A 20,212-nucleotide genomic window follows, 5' to 3' on the forward strand; every position below is an offset into this window, starting at 1 on the left:
AAGTCTATTTTATCTGATATGAGTATTGCTACTCCAGCTTTCTTCTGATTTCCATTTGCATGGAATATCTTTTTCCATCGCCTCACTTTCAGTCTGTATGTGTCCCTAGGTCTGAAGTGGGTCTCCTGTAGACAGCACATATATGGGTCTTGTTTTTGTATCCATTCAGCAAGCCTGTGTCTTTTGGTTGGAGCATTTAATCCATTCACGTTGAAGGTAATTATTGATATGTATGTTCCTATGACCATTTTCTTAATTGTTTTGGGTTTGTTTTTGTAGGTCCTTTTCTTCTCTTGTGTTTCCCACTTAGAGAAGTTCCTTTAGCATTTGTTGTAGAGCTGGTTTGGTGGTGCTGAATTCTCTTAGCTTTTGCTTGTCTGTAAAGCTTTTGATTTCTTCATCGAATCTGAATGAGATCCTTGCCGGGTAGAGTAGTCTTGGTTGTAGATTCTTCCCTTTTAACACTTTAAATATATCATGCCACTCCCTTCTGGCTTGTAGAGTTTCTGCTGAGAAATCAGCTGTTAACCTTATGGGAGTTCCCTTGTATGTTATGTGTCGTTTTTCCCTTGTTGCTTTCAATAGTTTTTCTTTGTCTTTAATTTTTGTCAGTTTAATTACTGTGTGTCTCTGCGTGTTTCTCCTTGGGTTTATCCTGCCTGGGACTCTCTGCACTTCATGGACTTGGGTGGCTCTTTCCTTTCCCATGTTAGGGAAGTTTTCGACTATAATCTCTTCAACTATTTTCTCGGGTCCTTTCTTTCTCTCTTCTCCTTCTGGGACCCCTATAATGTGAATGTTGTTGCGTTTAATGTTGTCCCAGAGGTCTCTTAGGCTGTCTTCATTTCTTTTCATTCTTTTTTCTTTCTTCTGTTCTGCAGCAGTGAATTCCACCATTCTGTCTTCCAGGTCACTTATCCGTTCTTCTGCTTCAGTTATTCTGCTATTGATTCCTTCTAGTGTAGTTTTCATTTCAGTTATGGTATTGTTTATCTCTGTTTGTTTGTTCTTTAATTCTTCTAGATCTTTGTTAAACATTTCTTGAATCTTCTCCATCTTTGCCTCCATTGTTTTTCCGAGGTCCTGGATCATCTTCACTATCATTATTCTGAATTCTTTTTCTAGAAGGTTGCCTATCTCCACTTCATTTAGTTCTTTTTCTGGGGTTTTATCTTGTTCCTTCATCTGGTACATAGCCCTCTACCTTTTCATCTTGTCTGTCTTTCTGTGAATGTGGTTTTTGTTCCACAGGCTGCAGGATTGTAGTTCTTCTTGCTTCTGCTGTCTGCCCTCTGGTGGATGAGGCTATCTAAGAGGCTTGATGGGAGGGACAGGTGGTGGGTAGAGCTGACTGTTGCTCTGGTGGGCAGAGCTCTGTAAAACTTTAATCCACTTGACTGTTGATGGGTGGGGCTGGGTTCCCTCCCTGTTGGTTGTTTGGCCTAAGGCAACCCAACACTGGAGACTACCTGGGCTCTTTGGTGGGGCTAATGACAGACTCTGGGAGGGCTCATGCCAAGGGGTACTTCACAGAACCTCTGCTGTCAGTGTCCTTGTCCCCATGGTGAGCCATAGCCACCCCCCTCCTCTGCAGGAGACCCTCCAACACTAGCAGGCAGGTCTGGTTCAGTCTCCCCCAGGGTCATTGCCCCTTACCCTAAGTCCCGATGCGCACACTACTTTGTGTGTGCCCTCCAAGAGTGGAGTGTCTGTTTCCCCCAGTCCTGTCAAAGTCCTGCAATCAAATCCCACTAGCCTTCAGAGTCTGATTCTCTAAGAATTCCTCCTCCCGTTGCCAGACCCCCAGGTTGGGAAGCCTGATGTGGGCCTCAGAACCTTCACTCCAGTGGGTGGACTTCTGTGGTATAAGTGTTCTGCAGTCTGTGAGTCACCCACCCAGCAGTTATGGGATTTGATTTTGCTGTGATTGCACCCGTCCTACCGTCTCACTGTGGCTTCTCCTTTGTCTTTGGATGTGGGGTATCTTTTTTGGTGAGTTCTAGTGTCTCTCTGTTGATGACTGTCCAGCAGCTAGTTGTGATTCCGGTGTTCTCACAAGATGGAGTGAGAGCACGTCCTTTTACTCCACCACCTTGGTTCAGGCTCATCTATTACTTTTTAAAACATAGTTTTGTGCAATGCATTTTATGGGAAAATGCTGTTTAGAGAGTTCTTAGTACCAAAATGAAGTCTGTGATGTGTAAAAAGATGGTGAATGTTGACTCAATTCCACAAAATACATAGCAAGAGAGTAATAAAACAGGAGACATAAATTGCAAATCACTTTAAAAGTTGAGAGATAGGATACCTGCGGAATTCCTGGGCCCCTGCACTATGCTTGTTTCCACTGCTAACAGTCTTGTCTGTTGCTTCACACCTGTGTTATTTCAACACTCTTCCAGCTGATACCCCTGCTTCTAATTCCTCTGGCTTCCCTATTCACAGCTTCTACAATAATGTTTATCAAAGATCTCTTTGTGTAAGATCCTATGGTACTTTACTTCTACTTACTGTTTTAAATCCAAACTCCCCAATACAAATGTTCAAGATCTATCCATTGATTCACTGATTCCTTTTAAAATTATCACCCATCCCTAGCAAATGCCCTTTGCTCCAGATCTGACTATAGCTTTATCTCCATGTCAGCTCTCAATACACATGTTCCAGATTTGTCTAGCACAGCTGCTAGCGCATAATAGGTACTCATTAACATCTGTTGAATGAGCAGACTAGAAAATAACTAGGTAACCCTAAAACACAATGATAAGTTTCTCTTCTCATTTTATTTGAACCTGTGTTCAAAACTCCTTCATGATTGAGTCACATATATTGTCATAATACCTGTCTGCCTTTCTAACCTTACCTCCAATCATTCTTTTGTTCATCTACCATGTTTCAGCTGAGTGGGCCTTCTTTCTATTTTTTGGATACATGAAGCTGGTTCCTCTCTCAGGACCCTGCCTGAGTTGCTTGCTGCTTTTTGTCACTCAGATCTCAGCTTAGAAGTTATTTCCTCAGGACTTGCATGAACATTCACTCTAAAGTAACTAACTTAATCCTTCACTATCACTTCTCCTTATTTAATTCTATGCTGTGCAGTATCAGTTATTTCTCTTGTTCATTTATGTGATTAATTGTTTATAGTTGACCTCTCCACTAGGATGTAAGCTCCATGAGAACAAAGCTGTCTTATTCACCGAGCTCTTATACCACTAATGTCTGCCACATAGCAGATGCTCAGAAAATATGTTAAGTGAATGAACAAATCTGACCTCCCAGACAATGCTCTGATTCCAACAAACCTCAACAACTTCTCCTAATTCTGCTATACCTTCTAAGACTCAACTTAAAAGAAAATTAGTTCCTCCAAGAAGCTTCCCCTGAAATACTTGTTTATTCTTAATGTTGCACGATCGCCTAAATATTTAGCCTGTATCATATAATTTGACATGTGGTCTTATGGGTAAACTGCTGTCCAGTGGTTTCATGCACGCTTTTCCTCTGACCTATATGTATCATCAGATCCCTGAGAGAAGGTTTGTGTTTTTTGTTGTAGCTTTGTTTTCAGTGCTCTGGTAGCACTCTGTGTGCTGTTGTAGATAGAGAAGCAATTCAATACAAGTTTACTAATAAGCACTTTATCAAAATGGCCTAATTCAACACTATGGCTAATGTAGAATTCATGGTAACAAAAAAGTCAACCAGAATCCAATGAGAAACACTTTATCTAGATTTCCAAAATCCAATCTCTTTATTATGTGTAAGTATCAGGAGACAGAATCTTACTCTCCCAGTTTTCCATAACAAGAAATATCTTCACTGTGATATGAATTACTATATATCCTCCGATTTCTGAGTAGATGCTGGTAGAATGCACTGTTTGCAATTTTATGTTGAAGGTACTATTCACTATGTTCGCCAATATCCCTTACATAGGGGTCCATCACATATACCCTTATTTGTTTAATTTTAGGAGGAAATTTCTATATAAAAATTATTTGTAGCATTAGTCATCAAATAATAAATTCAGAACACAACATATTTCTCTTTCAGTCTTAGTTGGGAAGAAGTAGTGTCAAATTCAAAATCCACTTACAGTGCATCCCGGTAGTACTGATTGCCATATCTACCTCCTTTGTATTCTCCATTCTATTTTTATTTTTCTAAACTTTTTTGTTTCTTTGTCTACCAAAACTCATTTACCTATAAGTTTACAAAGAGAATTTCCCACATTGTCTCTCTGGAGCTCTTGACTCTCTCTCTCATCTAGAGAGTCTGCCAGCAGCCCAACATTAATCTGGTATCAACTAAACTCATTCACTTCTCTTTATAACCTACTCTCTTTTATGTGAAATCTACCATCATTTTTCTGGTCAACCAGGTGAAAAACATTGGAACCACTGTTGATTTCTTATTTTCATGGATGAAGTACCCAATAGACACACTAAAATAAGTATTTTAGGGTACCAACACCCTAAAATTTATAGGCAGAAAATTTTATACTTGTTATTTTTTTAAAAGTTATTGTAATGTACACTAAAAAATAAAATTATGAAGACTGGCACTTCCAGCAAAATGAAGCGATAGGATTTCTCACACCTGAAACAATTAAAATACTGCACAAAATATATGAAACAAGAGCTTTTAAGTCATTTAAAATCAGTCAACAGAGGACAGTGATCTCTGAGAGACAGGAAATAAATGAGTCTTACAATTGTTCCAGCTCACTGCCTGGAGGGAATGCCAGGTTGTACTAGAGCCTTAATAGTTTTCTTGAGTTGAAGAGATGGACCTGGATGTCTAGAGAGCACAGAGGGGTTTGAGTTAGGCGCCAGAGTTCACAGGACAGAGTACTCAAGAAAAGAGAGCTGCACAGAGCTCTGGAGGGGTATAGAGGGTCTCGTGAAAGTCTTTAGCTGAGTATTCCCAGTGCCTGGGTACCAAAGTCTGGGGAAAGAATCATTCAGAACATATGGAGGGAACAATCCCTAGAGTTCACACAGGGCTGGGAATAGTTCCTGTTCCCACCAGCTGGAGTGGGAAAACTCATAATGCACAGCGTAGCAGTAAAGTACTCCGAAGGGTTTGCCTTAGCAGTAGGGAAAATTAGCCCTAGACTTAATGCCACTCTGGTCCTGAGTAACAAAGCTTAAAGGTAAGACCTGAAAGGATCAAACTGTTTCCAGTAATTTAACTGCATTCCAGAAGAAAGCTCAAGAATATTTATAAAGACACAAGAATATCTAGCATCCAACAAAATAAAATTCACAGTGTCTGGCACCCAATCGAAAATAACCAAGCATGCAAAAAAAAAAAAAAAAAAAAAAAGGCAGGAAAATACAATGCATAATGAGGAATAAAATCAGTCAGTTGAAATCAACTTAGAAATGACACAGATGATAGAGTTAGTAGATAGGGATATTAAAACAGTTTTCATAACTGTATTCCATATGGTCTAGGAGAGCTAGAAGAAACATTGAGTATGTTAAGTAGAAACATGGAAGATATAAATTGGTGAACTTGAATGCACACCAACAGAAATTATCCAAAATGAAATGCAAAGAGAAAAATATGGGAAAAAAAAAAAGACTACAGCACGGTGGGCTCTGCGATAACTTCAAGCAGCCTGGTGTCCCTGTGATTGAGGAGAAAGGACGAAAGATCAAAAAAAATTTAAAGAAATAATGACCAAAATTTGATAAAAACAATAAAGTCACAGATCCAAGAAGCTCAATGAATCACAAGCACAAGAAACATGAAAAAAAAAAAGACACCAAGGCATCATAATCCACTTGCTCAAAACCAGTGGTAAAAAGAAAATCAGAAAAACAGCCAGAGAAATTTAGACATGCTATGTACAGAGGAACAAAGATAAGAATAACAGCAGCTTTCTTGTTGGAAACAATGTAAGTGAAAAGACAATGAAGCAATATCTTTAAAACACTGAAAGAAAAAAATAATCAATCTTGAATTCTATATCCAGTGAATATACCTTTCAAAAGCAAGGTTGAAATAAAGACTTTTTCAGACACACAAAAGTTGAAAGAATTAATCACCAGCAGGCCTGCACTATAAGCAATGTTAAAAGAAATCTTTTAGGAAGAAATAAAAAAATACCACAAGGAACTTTGGATCAACATAAAGAAATGAAAAGCACTGAAGATATTAACCATGTGGGTAAATATAAAAGACTTAAAAAATGAAATCGCTTGAAAATATAATGAATGTTTAAAGCAAAAATAATAATTTATTGTGGGATTTATAATATATATGGTAGTAAAATGTATGACAATGATAACACAAAACCTGAGAGGGAAGAAACAGAAATAAACTTTTGTAAGGTTCTTATACTATAAGTAAAGGCATACTATCCCTTGAAGGCAGACTGTGATAAGTTAAAGATATATATATTATAAACTCAATAGCAACCACTAAAAAAATGCATCAAAGATTTATAGTTAATAAGTTAAAAAAGGAGAAAAATAGCATCATGTGAAATAATCTGAGAAGGCAGAAAAAGAAAAAGGAAGAAATAAAAAATGAGACAAATAATAAATAACAAGATGGTATTATAGATTTAAACTGAACCATATTTATAAATGCACCCAGTGTAAATGATCTAAATACACAAATTAAAAGGTAGAGATTGTCATACTGGATAAAAGAGCAAAATCCTGCATACAAGAAGCCCATTTTAAATATTAAAAAAGTAAAAGGATGGAAATATATATATATACCATGATAATTTTAATCAAAAGAAGGCTAGAGTTGTTATATTAATATCAGATAAAGTACCTATTGAAAAAAATATAAAGAATATTACCAGAGATGGCGAAGGTCAGTTAACAATAAAGGGATGAATTGTCAAGATAACATAATGATCCTAAAGATAATATAATAATCTTAAAGGTTAATGTACCTAAAGCAGAGCTTCAAGATACATGAAGGAAAAACTGACAGAAATGCAAGAAGAAATAGAAAAATCTACAATCACAGTCAGAGATTTTAACACCTTTCTCTCAGTAACTGACAGAAAAAGCAGAATGAAAATAATAATATAAATATAAATGACTTTAATGATACTATCAAATTGACTTAATTGATACTTATAGAACACTCTAAGAAATAATAGCAGAATACATATTCTTTTTTTTTAACATCTTTATTGGAGTATAATTGCTTTACAATGGTGTGTTAGTTTCTGCTTTATAACAAAGTTATACATATACATATATCTCCATATCTCTTCCCTCTTGAGTCTCCCTCCCTCCCACCCTCCCTATCCCACCCCTCTAGGTGGTCACAAAGCACCGAGCTGATCTCCCTGTGCTATGCAGCTGCTTCCCACTAGCTATCTATTTTACATTTGGTAGTGTATATATGTCCATGCCACTCTCTCACTTTGTCCCAGCTTACCCTTCCCTTTCTCCATATCCTCAAGTCCATTCTCTAGTAGGTCTGCATCTTTATTACTGTCTTGCCCCTAGGTCCTTCATGACATTTTTTTTTTTTTTTTTTTTTAGATTCCATATATATGTGTTAGCATACAGTATTTGTTTTTCTCTTTCTGACTTACTTCACTCTGTATGACAGACTCTAGGTCCATCCACCTCACTACAAATAGCTCAATTTCGTTTCTTTTTATGGCTGAGTAATATTCCATTGTATGTATATGCCACATCTTCTTTTTTTATTTTAAAAAAATTTTTTAACATCTTTATTGGAGTATAACTGTTTTACAATGGTGTGTTAGTTTCTGCTTTACAACAAAGTGAATCAGTTATACATATACATATGTTCCCATATCTCTTCCCTCTTGTGTCAGCCTCCCTCCCACCCTCCCCATCCCACCCCTCTAGGTGGTCACAAAGCACAGAGGTGATCTCCTTGTGCTATGTGGCAGCTTCCCACTAGCTATCTAATTTACATTTGGTAGTGTATATATGTCCATGCCACTCTCTCACTTCGTCACAGCTTACCCTTCCCCCTCCCCATATCCTCAAGTCCATGCTCTAGTAGGTCTGTGTTTTATTCCCGTCCTACCACTAATCTCTTCATGACATTTTTTTTTCTTAGATTCCATATATATGTGTTAGCATACGTTATTTTTCTCCTTCTGACGTACTTCACTCTGTATGACAGACTCCAGGTCTATCCACCTCATTACAAATAACTCAATTTCATTTCTTTTTATGGCTGAGTAATATTCCATTGCATGTATGTGTCACATCTTCTTTATCCATTCATCTGTTGATGGACACTTAGGTTGCTTCCATGTCCTGGCTATTGTAAACAGAGCTGCAATGAACATTGTGGTACTTGACTCTTTTCGAATTATGGTTTTCTCAGAGTATATGCCCAGTAGTGGGATTGCTGGGTCGTATGGTAGTTCTATTTTTAGTTTTTTTAAGGAACCTCCATACTGTTCTCCATAGTGGCTGTATCAATTTACATTCCCACCAACAGTGCAAGAGGGTTCCCCTTTCCTCATACCCTCCCCAGCATTTATTGTTTGTATGCTTTTTGATGATGGCTATTCTGACTGGTGTGAGGTGATACCTCATTGTGGTTTTTATTTGCATTTCTCTAATGATTAGTGATGTTGAACATCCTTTCATGTGTTTCTTGGCCATCTGTATGTCTTCTTTGGAGAAATGTCTATTTAGGTCTTCTGCCCATTTTTGGATTGGGTTGTTTGTTTCTTTGATATTGAACTGCATGAGCTGCTTGTATATTTTGGAGATTAATCCTTTGTCAGTTGCTTCATTTGCAAATATTTTCTTCCATTCTGAGGACTGTCTTTTAGTCTTGTTTATGGTTTCCTTTGCTGTGCAAAAGCTTTGAAGTTTCATTAGGTCCCATTTGTTTATTTTTGTTTTTATTTCCATTTCTCTAGGAGGTGGGTCACAAAGGATCTTGCTGTGATTTATGTCATGGAGTGTTGTGCCTATGTTTTCCTCTAAGAGTTTAATAGTGTCTGGCCTTACATTTACGTCTTTTTTTTGTTTTGTTCTGTTTTATTTTTTTGTTTATTTTTTTTGTTTTTTTGCGGTACGCAGGCCTCTCACTGCTGTGGCCTCTCCCGTTGCGGAGCACAGGCTCCGGATGCGCAGGCTCAGCGGCCATGGTTCACGGGCCCAGCCACTCTGCGGCATGTGGGATCTTCCCGGACCGGGGCACGAACCCGTGTCCCCTGCATCGGCAGGCAGATTCTCAACCACTGCGCCACCAGGGAAGCCCATATTTACGTCTTTAATCCATTTTTAGTTTATTTTTGTGTATGGTGTTAGGGAGTGTTCTGATTTCATTCTTTTACATGTAGCTGTCCAGTTTTCCCAGCACCACTTATTGAAGAGGCTGTCTTTTCTCCACTGTATATTCTTGCCTCCTTTATCAAAGATAAGGTGACCATATGTGTGTGGGTTTATCTCTGAGCTTTCTATCCTGTTCCATTGATCTATATTTTTGTTTTTGTGCCAGTACCATACCATCTTGATTACTGTAGCTCGGTAGTATAGTCTGAAGTCTGGGAGTCTGATTCCTCCAGCTCCGTTTTTCTTTCTCAGGATTGCTTTGGCTATTCGGGGTCTTTTGTGTTTCCATACAAATTGTGAAATTTTTTGTTCTAGTTCTGTTAAAAATGCCAGTGGTAGTCTGATAGGGATGGCATTGAATCTGTAGATTGCTTTGGGTGGTATAGTCATTTTCACAATGTTGATTTTTCCAATCCAAGAACATGGTATATCTCTCTATCTATTTGTATCATCTTTAATTTCCTTCATCAGTGTCTTATAATAATTTTCTGCATACAGGTCTTTTGTCTCCTTAGGTAGGTTTATTCCTAGATACTTTATTCTTTTTGTTGCAATGGTAAATGGGAGTGTTTTCTTAATTTCACTTTCAGATTTTTCATCATTAGTGTATAGGAATGCAAGAGATTTCTGTGCATTAATTTTGTATCCTGCTACTTTAACAAATTCATTGATTAGCTCTAGTAGTTTTCTGGTGGCATCTTTAGGATTCTCTATGTATAGTATCATGTAATCTACATATTCTTTTTAAGTGAATATAAAACATTTACTGGGATAGTTCATATCTGGACCATAAAACAACTCTCAATAAATTTAGAATAATTCAAACCATATAAAATGTTCCCTAGTCACAATGGTATTATAAATCAATAACAGAAAGACATTTGTAAAATCCCAAAATATTTGGAAAATAAATAACGAACTGTTAAATAATCCATGAGTCTAAGGAAGAGAAAAGAGAAATTAGTAAGTAGCTTGAACTGAATGGAAATGAAAAACAACATAATGGAAGTTTGTGGGATGCCACTAAAGTAGCACTTAGATGGAAATTCATTGCACTAAATACCATATTAGAAAAGAAATCAGAGTTCAAATACATGATTTCAGCTTAAAAAATAAGAAAAGAAGAGGAAATAAAACCAAAGCAATCAAAGGAAAGAGATTGTAAAAATCAGAGTTAAAAATCAATGTAAAAGAAAGAAAAAATAGAGAAAGTCAATGAAACCAAAAAGCTGGTGCTCTGAAATCAATAATATTGTTAAGCCTCTAAGAAAATTAGAGAGAAGATACAAATTACCAGTATCAGAAATGAGAGAAGTGATATTACTGCAAATTCTACAGATATTAAAAGGATAATATGGGAATATTATGAAGAACTTTAGGCCAATAAATTTGACAACTTAAATTAAATACAGTTTCTTTGCAGGGCACAAACTACCAAAATCTACTCAAGAAGAAATACGTAACCTAAATAGTATGACACTTTTAAGCAACTGAATTTGTAATAGGGAAATAAACAAAACAAAAAAACTTTCCCATAAAGAAAGATCCAGATTGTTTCATTAGTGAATTCTATCAAATATGTAAGGAAGAAACAGTACTAATTCTACACAAAATCTGTCAAAAAATCAAAGAGGAAATACTTCCCAATTCATTTAGAGGCCAGCATTATCTTGATATTGACAAAAGACAAAGACATTACAAAGACCTGAAAAAAACACACCTTATTCCTCACGAATAAAAATGTAAACATTAACAAAATTTTAGAGTATCAAATCCAACAATATAGAAAAGGGTGACTGCATCATGATTGAGTGAGGTTTATTCCAGGAATGCAAGGCTGATTTAACACTTGAAAATCAATCAATTAAGTCACGATATTAACAGACTAAAAAAGAAAATCCCAAAAGAGAAGAAAACTAAATATATATATATATATATATATATATATATATATATATATATATATATATATAATCACCTCAGTAGCTCCAGAAATAAAAATGGTCAAAAACGAACATTAATTTCTGATAAAAAACCCTCAGGAAATTAAGAATATAAGGGAACATATTCACTAATCAAGAGCCTCTATCAAAACCCAAACCCAAACCAAAACCAAAATCTGCAGCTAACATCATACTTAATAGTGGTCAAATATTGAATGTTTTCCTCCTAGCATCAGGAGGAAAGCAAGGATGTCCATTCTCACCACTTCAACATTATACTGGAGGGTGTAGTTGTTGGATCTGGGATTTGCTTTTATCCTACATACATACAACCTAGTGAATTAGTCTGTTACTGTTTTGCTGTTTTGTGGATGCTAACAGAAGACATAAGACTCTTGGTTCAGAGATAAAAGACTTTATTATTTATGGCATGGGAAGAAGCATGTGCATTAACATATTTGTGTTGGTTACCCTTTACCCCAAATCCTGCAGGGGCAATGCAATGGGCTCAGATGGATGCTATGCCTTCAGTGGATTTATGTTACAGCTAACGAACACTGAGTTTGAGGGATCCACTGCTTTTGCAGGAAGGAGTGATATATATATTTATTATCTTGATTGTGATGATAGCTTCACTGGTGCACCCATATATCAAAACATATCAGATAGTGTACTTTAAATATTTGCAGCTTACTTACATCAATAAAACTGTCAGAAAAATGAGAAAAACCTTCCATTCCAAGCATTCTAGGCCTTTCTATATCATTAATTTAACAAAGATTTTTGGGCTACTACTAATGTGCTAGGCACCGTGCTGATATTGGGAATACTATGGTAAACAAAATCCTTCCTCCCATGGAGTTTATATTCTTGTAGGAGACTGAAAGTAAACAATAAGAAAAACATCAGATGGTGGCTACTGTGATTAAGATAAAGAGAATTAAGTAGGGTGGCTACTTTAGATTGGGGGTGGGTCATCTCTCTGAGAAGATGATACCAATGTAGAGATATGAATATCAAGAAGGGGCCAACGACGTTGAAGTGAGAGAAGAGCACCTCTGACCTTCATCATTATTTTGGCTTTCTAACTGTTCTCATTTCCCTCCAATCTCCAGTAAGACACGATGAATTAACTTCCCCAAAGGTTAATATGATCATGTAATTACTGTGTTGAAAAACCTTCATTGTCTCTCTTATCTCAATTACTAAAAAGTATATTAGCTCTACATTCCACCATTATGAGTCTTCCTGCATATGACAAAACCTACTTTTCCAGTCTTCTCACTATTCCTTTATTCTAACATGGAGAAAGCCCTGATCTTACGTATGCTTCCCTACTTTTGATCATTGCTGTTTCTTCTGCTTGAAATGCCATCCTTCTCCTCAAGGATGCCATCAGTAGACATCCTACCTATCCTTAAATGTCTGTCTCAAATATCACATTCTCCTTAATATCTTTTCTGATTTTCCCAACCAGATGTAATTTTTGTTCACAATTCCCTCCTGTTATGTTTCTCAATGGGAAAAACTCAGCTTGCTCATTTTTTAAATTATATTTTAGATGGTGGCATAGGGCTTTGCAGATAGGAGATAATCCATAACTTCCTAGTGGACTGAATTATCTTACTTTTGTTTTATTTGAAAGCTGCATGAGAGCCAATAAAAAAAGATAAAGATAAAACAGGGACTTCCTGTGGCGGTCCAGTGGTTAAGACTTCGCCTTCCAGTGCAGTGGGTGCAGGTTCAATCCCTGGTCAGGGAGCTAAGATCATACATGCCTCACGGCCAAAAAACCAAAACATAAGACAGAAGCAATATTGTAACAAATTCAATAAAGACTTTAAAAATGGTCCATATAGGGACTTCCCTGGTGGCGCAGTGGTTAAGAATCCGTCTGTCAATTCAGGGGACACGGGTTTGATCCCTGGTCTGGGAAGATCCCACATGCCGCGGAGCAACAAAGCCCGTGCACCACAACTACTGAGCCCACGCGCCTAGAGCCTGTGCTCTGCAATGAAAAGTCACCACAATGAGAAGCCTGCACACAGCTATGAAGAGTAGCTCCTGCTCGCCGCAACTAGAGAAATCCCGTGCGCAGGAACGGAGCCCCAATGCATCCATCAATAACAAACAAATAAATAAATTTATTTTTTTTAAATGGTCCACATCAAAAAAATCTTTAAAAAAAGAAAAAGATAAAACAAATAAGTGGATAGAAGTTATCTTGCCCCACAAAAACAATGATATTCCTCATAAGAGAATAATCTACTGGAAATATAATGTGTTTAGAAAAAAATAGAACAGACCTTTACAATTTCAGTGACTCTGCTAAAATCAGTTCTTTTCCAAGACAACTGGATTCTCTTTAAAACCCTCTCACTTTCCTGAGACTGGGACCAAGCTAACATGAGCAGAACCTCTGAAAATAGGGAAGAAGTCTGCTGTTATCCATCTCAACACCAACATGGGTTGAAGACACATACCTTACAGAGGACCTTGATTAGATTCCTAAGGAGGGAGCAGGAGTGGATGGGAGATAAACAATAAAAAATCAGAAAAAGAGTGTGTTGGGATCCCCAAGATCACCCCCAGGTTTGATGGTTTGTGAGGAGGATACACAGGACTTAGCATATAGTTGAACTCACAGGTGTAGCTTATTACAGCAAAAGGATACAAAGTAAAACCAGCAAAGGAAAAAGGTGCAGAGATGAAGTCTGGAGGAAACCAGGTGTAAACTTCTAAGAATCCTTCCTCTACCAGTGGAGTCACACAGGATGTGATTAATTCCTCCAAGAATTAACATGTATGAAAACATATGTGAAATGCTGTCTAGTAGGGATATTCACTGGAGACTCAATTTTCAGAGTTTTTGTTAGAATTGGTGATGTAGGCAACCTCTGCCTAGCATGTACCAAAATTCCAGACTCCCAGAAGGAAAGCAGGTGATCAGTATAAATAACATTGTTTGCAAAGACAATTTAGGTACAGTGAACTGCCCTTATCAGTTAGAGAATGGTGGAAACATCCCTAAAATCCAAGGGCCAACCTTACAAGCAGTTTTTCTAAGGACAGTAGTCCTTTTCTGCATAGGGATATATTGAAAATATTCTTACTTTTAAAATTCAAGGATCTCACTTTCAGATTTTTTTTTAGCAAATAGTATGAAATTGGGCAAAGTTATGTACACTAAAATGTTCATCACAATGTTGTTTAAATTAGTAAAAAAAAAAAATACACAGGTGTCCAAAAACTGTGGACTGGTTCAGTAAATTATAGTACAGTAGTATGAAGAAATATTAAACAGCCATTAAATATTTTTGAAGACTTTTAATAACAAAAATGACTATCCTGGAGAGTAAATCAGGATGAAAAATTATATGTACAATAATAACTCAAAAATGTGAGAAATAAAGAATGAAATCTAGAAGGAAATACACTAGAATGTAATCATGATTCATTTCTGGGGGATGGCTTATATAAAATAATTTTTATTTTCCTCTTGACCTTTTCTGTACTTTCAGTTGTTATTTAATGAACATGTATTTACTTTTCTAATAAGAAAACAAGTTATAATAATAAGATAATTGTGTTAAAAAGATTTTAGATATAATGTCCTATGGATTCAAAGCAAATTTTGCTAAAATGTAAAATATTTAGCGTGCACAGTAATACGAATACAATGACTAGGGAACTCTTAGGATGACAAACAACCATTTAAAGTGCATTTTTTCTATTTGATGTGCTTCTTTTTTCAATTAGCTAACAAAAAAAGAAAAAGCAGGTAAAGGGAAGGGAGATATAAACACTAAAGAAAGCACAATGGCTAATTTTTATTTCAAGGAAGAAATGGTTCGCAAACTAGCAAACGCAAAAATAAAAATGTTATTTTTCAATGGACAGAAAAGAACAAGGATGAATTTCCTAAATAACACTGAATCTCAATTTACGTACAATCCGTTAAGTATTACTAACGTAAGTCACATATATTTTCATAGTTTGAAGGAGGATTAGGTAATTACTCTACAAACTTCTGGAGAAGGTGATTTCTAACATATTCAGTTACAACTCCCCTCCATTTGTTTTAATGCATCTACCCTAGTCACAGAGATACTACTCCACAGAAAGCTATTTTTATACTACTCAGCTTCTCCATCATTGTATTAAGTAGCCATATAGAAAACAGACCACTATTGTATCCTCTTATCCCTGGAGAGATGAAATGGTTTGCAGCTTATTTTAAATCACAAAGCAATTCTTTTGTGTACTGAATTGGCCCCAGGCTACGGAGGTTGTGCAATTCACTTCCCACATGACCTCCACTTGTGGCTGCTTCCCAATCCTGTCAGAACATGAAAACCTTGAAGGCACTCCATGTGGGGGGCAGTGCTCTCTCTGCCTCTGAAATGATTCCTGGGCCAAGTTAGAAAAACCAGATTATGAACAGCCACTGTAATGGCAAGCGCATGCAGAAGGGGAAAAAAAAAGCTCAGAATTTTTCTGGTTAGGAAGGGAAATGTGGTTAACCTAAATTGGACCTAAAGAGCAAATGGAGGCATCAAGAAACACTCCCACTGCTTCAGTTCAACTATGCATTTTTGTTTCCGTTATAAAAAAAGAACAGCTCTTTAAATGGTTTGGCTATATTCAGAAATGTAACTGCTTAAAAAAAGTTCTCAAGTGTTTGAAAGGACTGTGTTTGGGAAGGTGGTGGGGAAAGAGGGCAGATGACAAAGCATTGCTAGAGTCTTTTGAGTAAAACTTAAATTAGATAATCAAAGTCAGCAACTGGTGCTTGCTAAGTGATGGTTCATGTATGATCAACAGTCCTTCAAAGACTTTGCTGCTGCCTCTCTTCTCTTTCCCAGGAAGAAAGATATTATATAGGACTTGGAGTCAAAAAACCTGGGTTCAGATCATGTCACTGTCAAACATGCATTAACAATTTCCAGACAATATGCTTTCTTGGCATTTGTCATCTCTGAATTTTAGGCTTTTCCTCTATAAAGTGGGTACCAACAAATGTCACCCTTTTCATAGGTGATTATGTAGAAAGAAAGTATAAGCAAACTGTGAAGTGCTAAGCATTTTTATTGTTGCTAGTAGGTCGGATTGAAATATAAAAAGTACTTAACAAATGTTCACAAAATTATTAATAAACTGGAGTAATTATAGTGGTCAAATGGTAAGAGTGAATAAGTCAAGAACCTTAAAATCAACAATAACACTTTCACTTAAAACTTAACAGACATTTAACTATAAAACATTAATATCTTATATGGAACTTAACTGAACACCTTAGAAATATCCCGGGGGGAAAACAATGCTTCAGCTGCCAGAAGAGGTCACTGTAATCATCATATATGGTAAGATCTCAGGTATGACAGAGGCATGCTAGCAAATCAGGTTTCATTAAGGTTACAGAGGCAGTGAATGAGAGGTTAAGAGCCTGAGCTCTGAAGTTCAATCTCAACTAACAAGTTGTATGACTATGGGCACATTACTTAATCTTTTCTAACCCTCAGTTTTCACAGATGTAAAATGGGGAGAGCAGCAGTATCTGCTAGCAGGAGTATTGTGAAGACTTTAAGGAAGAAACAGGTGAATTACTTACCACAGTGTTATTTGCTTACCTACCATCGTCTTCATCATACTATATACAAGGTGTCTTTTTATGAGTGGAACTAGACCAGGAGTCCTCCATTTTACAATCTCCTATTAACCTTCAGCCATGGTAGAGAACTATGGTATGTTTTTGAAAAACACAGCAAAGGGGGTCTACTGTGGTCATATACCCTGCCAGGTCCCCACACAGCACTATGCTGCTTAGGTGAAGTTCGATATGCCTGCCAGGAACTATGGTTCCCAGAACCAAATGTTAGCAGATGTTCAAGGTATAATTCTTCATATTTCACTAACCACTCTCTGAACCATCCAGAATCCCTGGGTTATACTTTTAAATAATTTCATATCCAAGTTGCTCATGCCCTATGTTTCACTTCCAGTAAAATTTGTCTTTCTTTTTTCAAATGGAAATGTCAAAAAGCTTAAGATGTGCATACATGCATATTTTTTTCTAATTTGCAGTGAGTGAACTCTTGCTAATGCAGAAGCTAAAGAAGTTAGAATAATGAAACACTAATATAGGAGTCCCTTATAATATTATATAACATGTTAACTGATGGTGGTGGTCAATGAAGCAATTGCTTCACATTCAATATCCTGCTGAAATGAAATAACTGCATTTTAAGGAAATAAAATGTAACCCTTTTTGAGATGTCCTGCTAAATGAGTCAAAAAACCTTAATTCTAGATCTATAAAATTAATCAAAATAATCCAACTGTGCAATCATCTTACATCTTATCACAGAGAATTTAATAATGCAGTAAATTCTGGATCTTGGATATAAAAGACACTCCTCCCTCATGCCCCCAACAGTCACCTTCTTGGGACCATGTCCACTCTTCTGGGACATGGAAAGCCCCTTCTTCTGAGGAAAGGCTGGGTCCAGCCACCTCAGCGTGAGCTGCTTCTCCAGCCTGCCTGCCTTTTTGACAGTGCTACCTGCCAGCCAGAAGCATCCTGGTGTCTTCTGGGCTGCTGAAGATTGAACAGACTTTGAATCCAGCCAGAGGATAAGAGGTTGTTTTAATTGGCTAAATCTGCTATGTGCAAAGCATATGACCATGAATTTGTAGCCAAAACACTAATCTAAAAAAATGTCACGAACAATTTAAACACAAAACAAAATGATACTTTTGCTTGTCAATTCTACTTTTGCCACGAGGGTTTTTAACCTAACATTTTATAATGACTACCAAATCTTTACCTTTGCTGAAGTAGAATTTTCATGGTATACTCCTTGTACCAAATCCATAAGAGCACTTGCTAAAAGTTCCACAACCTAAAAAACAAGAAAAAAAATCAAAAGAAACATTTAAAATGTATCCCTATTTTTACCTCAGAATGCTTCACAAGGCTTAGTAGCAAGGCAGTATTATGCTTGATAGAAAAAAAAAAAAAAAAATGGGGTTATGTGCAAAGATCCTGGCAAAGGCATTGCCCACCTGGATATTAGAGCTGTGATACAATATTTCCGGTCATAATTCAAGCAAAAAAAAAAAAATCTTGTAAGCATAGCATTTAATATACGTGAAAATCTAGTAATAGCCATGTTGAACATAAGCTTAAATTTCAGATAACTAATGAAAATTTTTTAAAAATTAATTTATTTTTGGCCGCGTTGGGTCTCCGTTGCTGCGCGTGGGCTTTCTCTAGTTGCGGCAAACGGGGGCTACTCTTCGTTGCTGTGCACGGTCTTCTCATTGCGGTGGCTTCTCTTGTGGTGTACGGGCTCTAGGTGCGCGGGCTTCAGTAGTTGTGGCACGTGGGCTCTAGAGTGCAGGCTCAGTAGCTGTGGCGCATGGGCTTAGCTGCTCCACGGCATGTGGGATATTCCCGGACCAGGGATTGAACTCGTGTGCCCTGCATTGGCAGGTGGATTCTTAACCACTGCGCTACCAGAGAAGTCCCTCAGATAACTAATGAAATCTTAATCCAATTTATTTGCTGAATGTTTATTTCTGTCAGGTGGATACTTTTTCAATATCTCCATTCTGGGAGGCATCACAACGCTAATTTTCATACGTAATACAGAGAGAAAAGCAACCTTTCTAACGTGTTCATTCTGTTGTACTAAAAATACACTGTGGATATATTTGGTGTAGGGCCCCTGGGTCAAATGTACCATAAACACTGAAAATTTTTACAGAACTGTAATACTGAAATTGTATCATCAAACCTGTATTATTTTCAAGGCCCAGGCTATTAAAAAAAATCAAACAAAATCAAAAGCTTTGAACTTGTTCCAGAATGTAAAACAAGCAGGAAATAGTAAATGGTCTCTTTGGAACTACTGTACAATTTAGAGTTGTTTGCATAAACCATCTTAATTCAAGAGGATAAAACAGTGGTATTTATTATAACGTTCAGTGCAGCCATTTCAAACAAGAATTCCTCAAGGCAACCCTACCTGCTTCTTAAGAAGTCTTAGTATCTTATATACTTAGCTTCCTATGTTATGCAGTCCTGTATCAGATTTCCACTCTTTGCTTCCTAAAGTTTAGCTCAGTTTTGACTGAATTAAAGGATTTTGTTTCAGCTTTTATCATTCTTGTAATTGAAGACATTATTAAGCCAAAGGATACAGACCCAAACAACAAGAAACTTCAATCTCAGGTACCTTGGATTTAATAAACATTTTCTTAGAGACAAATGACATTAATTTGTAGAAAGATATGCTTTAAAATTTTAACACATAAGCATTTATCTCCAAATTTATATTTACATGCATCCTGCACAACACACACAAGGTTGCCGATATGGAAATTTTGCTGATTAAAGGGATTATTTTTTTCTAGCTCTGCAGATGGGTTAATTTGTAAGACCTATACAAAGTCTTTTTTTTTTTTAATCGCATTGCCCTTTAGGTAACCAAATACTTAAGAAATATTGTAGCAATATGAGCTGCAGAGGAACTGCGAGGACAATGATCCTACAGTGTTACCAGATGTGTTGAGTTATTTAAGTGGGGAAAGAGAGAAAAATGAATGGATTTTTCCCCCCTGAAGGTATCAGATAAGCTCTATTCCCAAATCCAGGAGGATAGAGTATTGCCAATAGGTCTATGAAAGACTGTAACTAAATGCACAGCATCAGATTGGATTACAGTTTACACAAGCAACATCCCAAGATCCCTCTGATGGCTGGACACATAATACAGATCAATCAGTCACTAAGAAATGTTATGGTTTTGAAACAGTTTGAGGTCTGAGACCAGCACTGGTAAAGTGAAGAGGGATTTACAAAAGGAAAGTCCGACACTAATTTTAACAATGGATCTGGTTTTGGATAAACAGAGTGTTCCTTTATTTCCCTGAAATTCCAGGCCAGGAAGA

The 20,212-nt window shown here is 36.8% G+C and overlaps 1 protein-coding gene across 6 annotated transcripts in view; it reads right to left on the minus strand.

Moving 5' to 3' along the window:
• The window catches only part of PDSS2 (decaprenyl diphosphate synthase subunit 2), a 263,251-nt gene that overhangs the window by 74,701 nt on the left and 168,338 nt on the right, over positions 1 to 20,212 (minus strand). For all 6 annotated transcript variants that reach the window (XM_067011560.1, XM_067011559.1, XM_059083060.2 and 3 more), the window contains exon 4: positions 18,085 to 18,159. In XM_067011560.1, the coding sequence (XP_066867661.1) occupies positions 18,085 to 18,159 (75 nt within the window). The remainder of the gene's footprint in view (positions 1 to 18,084; positions 18,160 to 20,212) is intronic.

This window comes from Kogia breviceps, chromosome 13, assembly GCF_026419965.1.
Source record: "Kogia breviceps isolate mKogBre1 chromosome 13, mKogBre1 haplotype 1, whole genome shotgun sequence".
NCBI lineage: Eukaryota > Metazoa > Chordata > Mammalia > Artiodactyla > Physeteridae > Kogia > Kogia breviceps.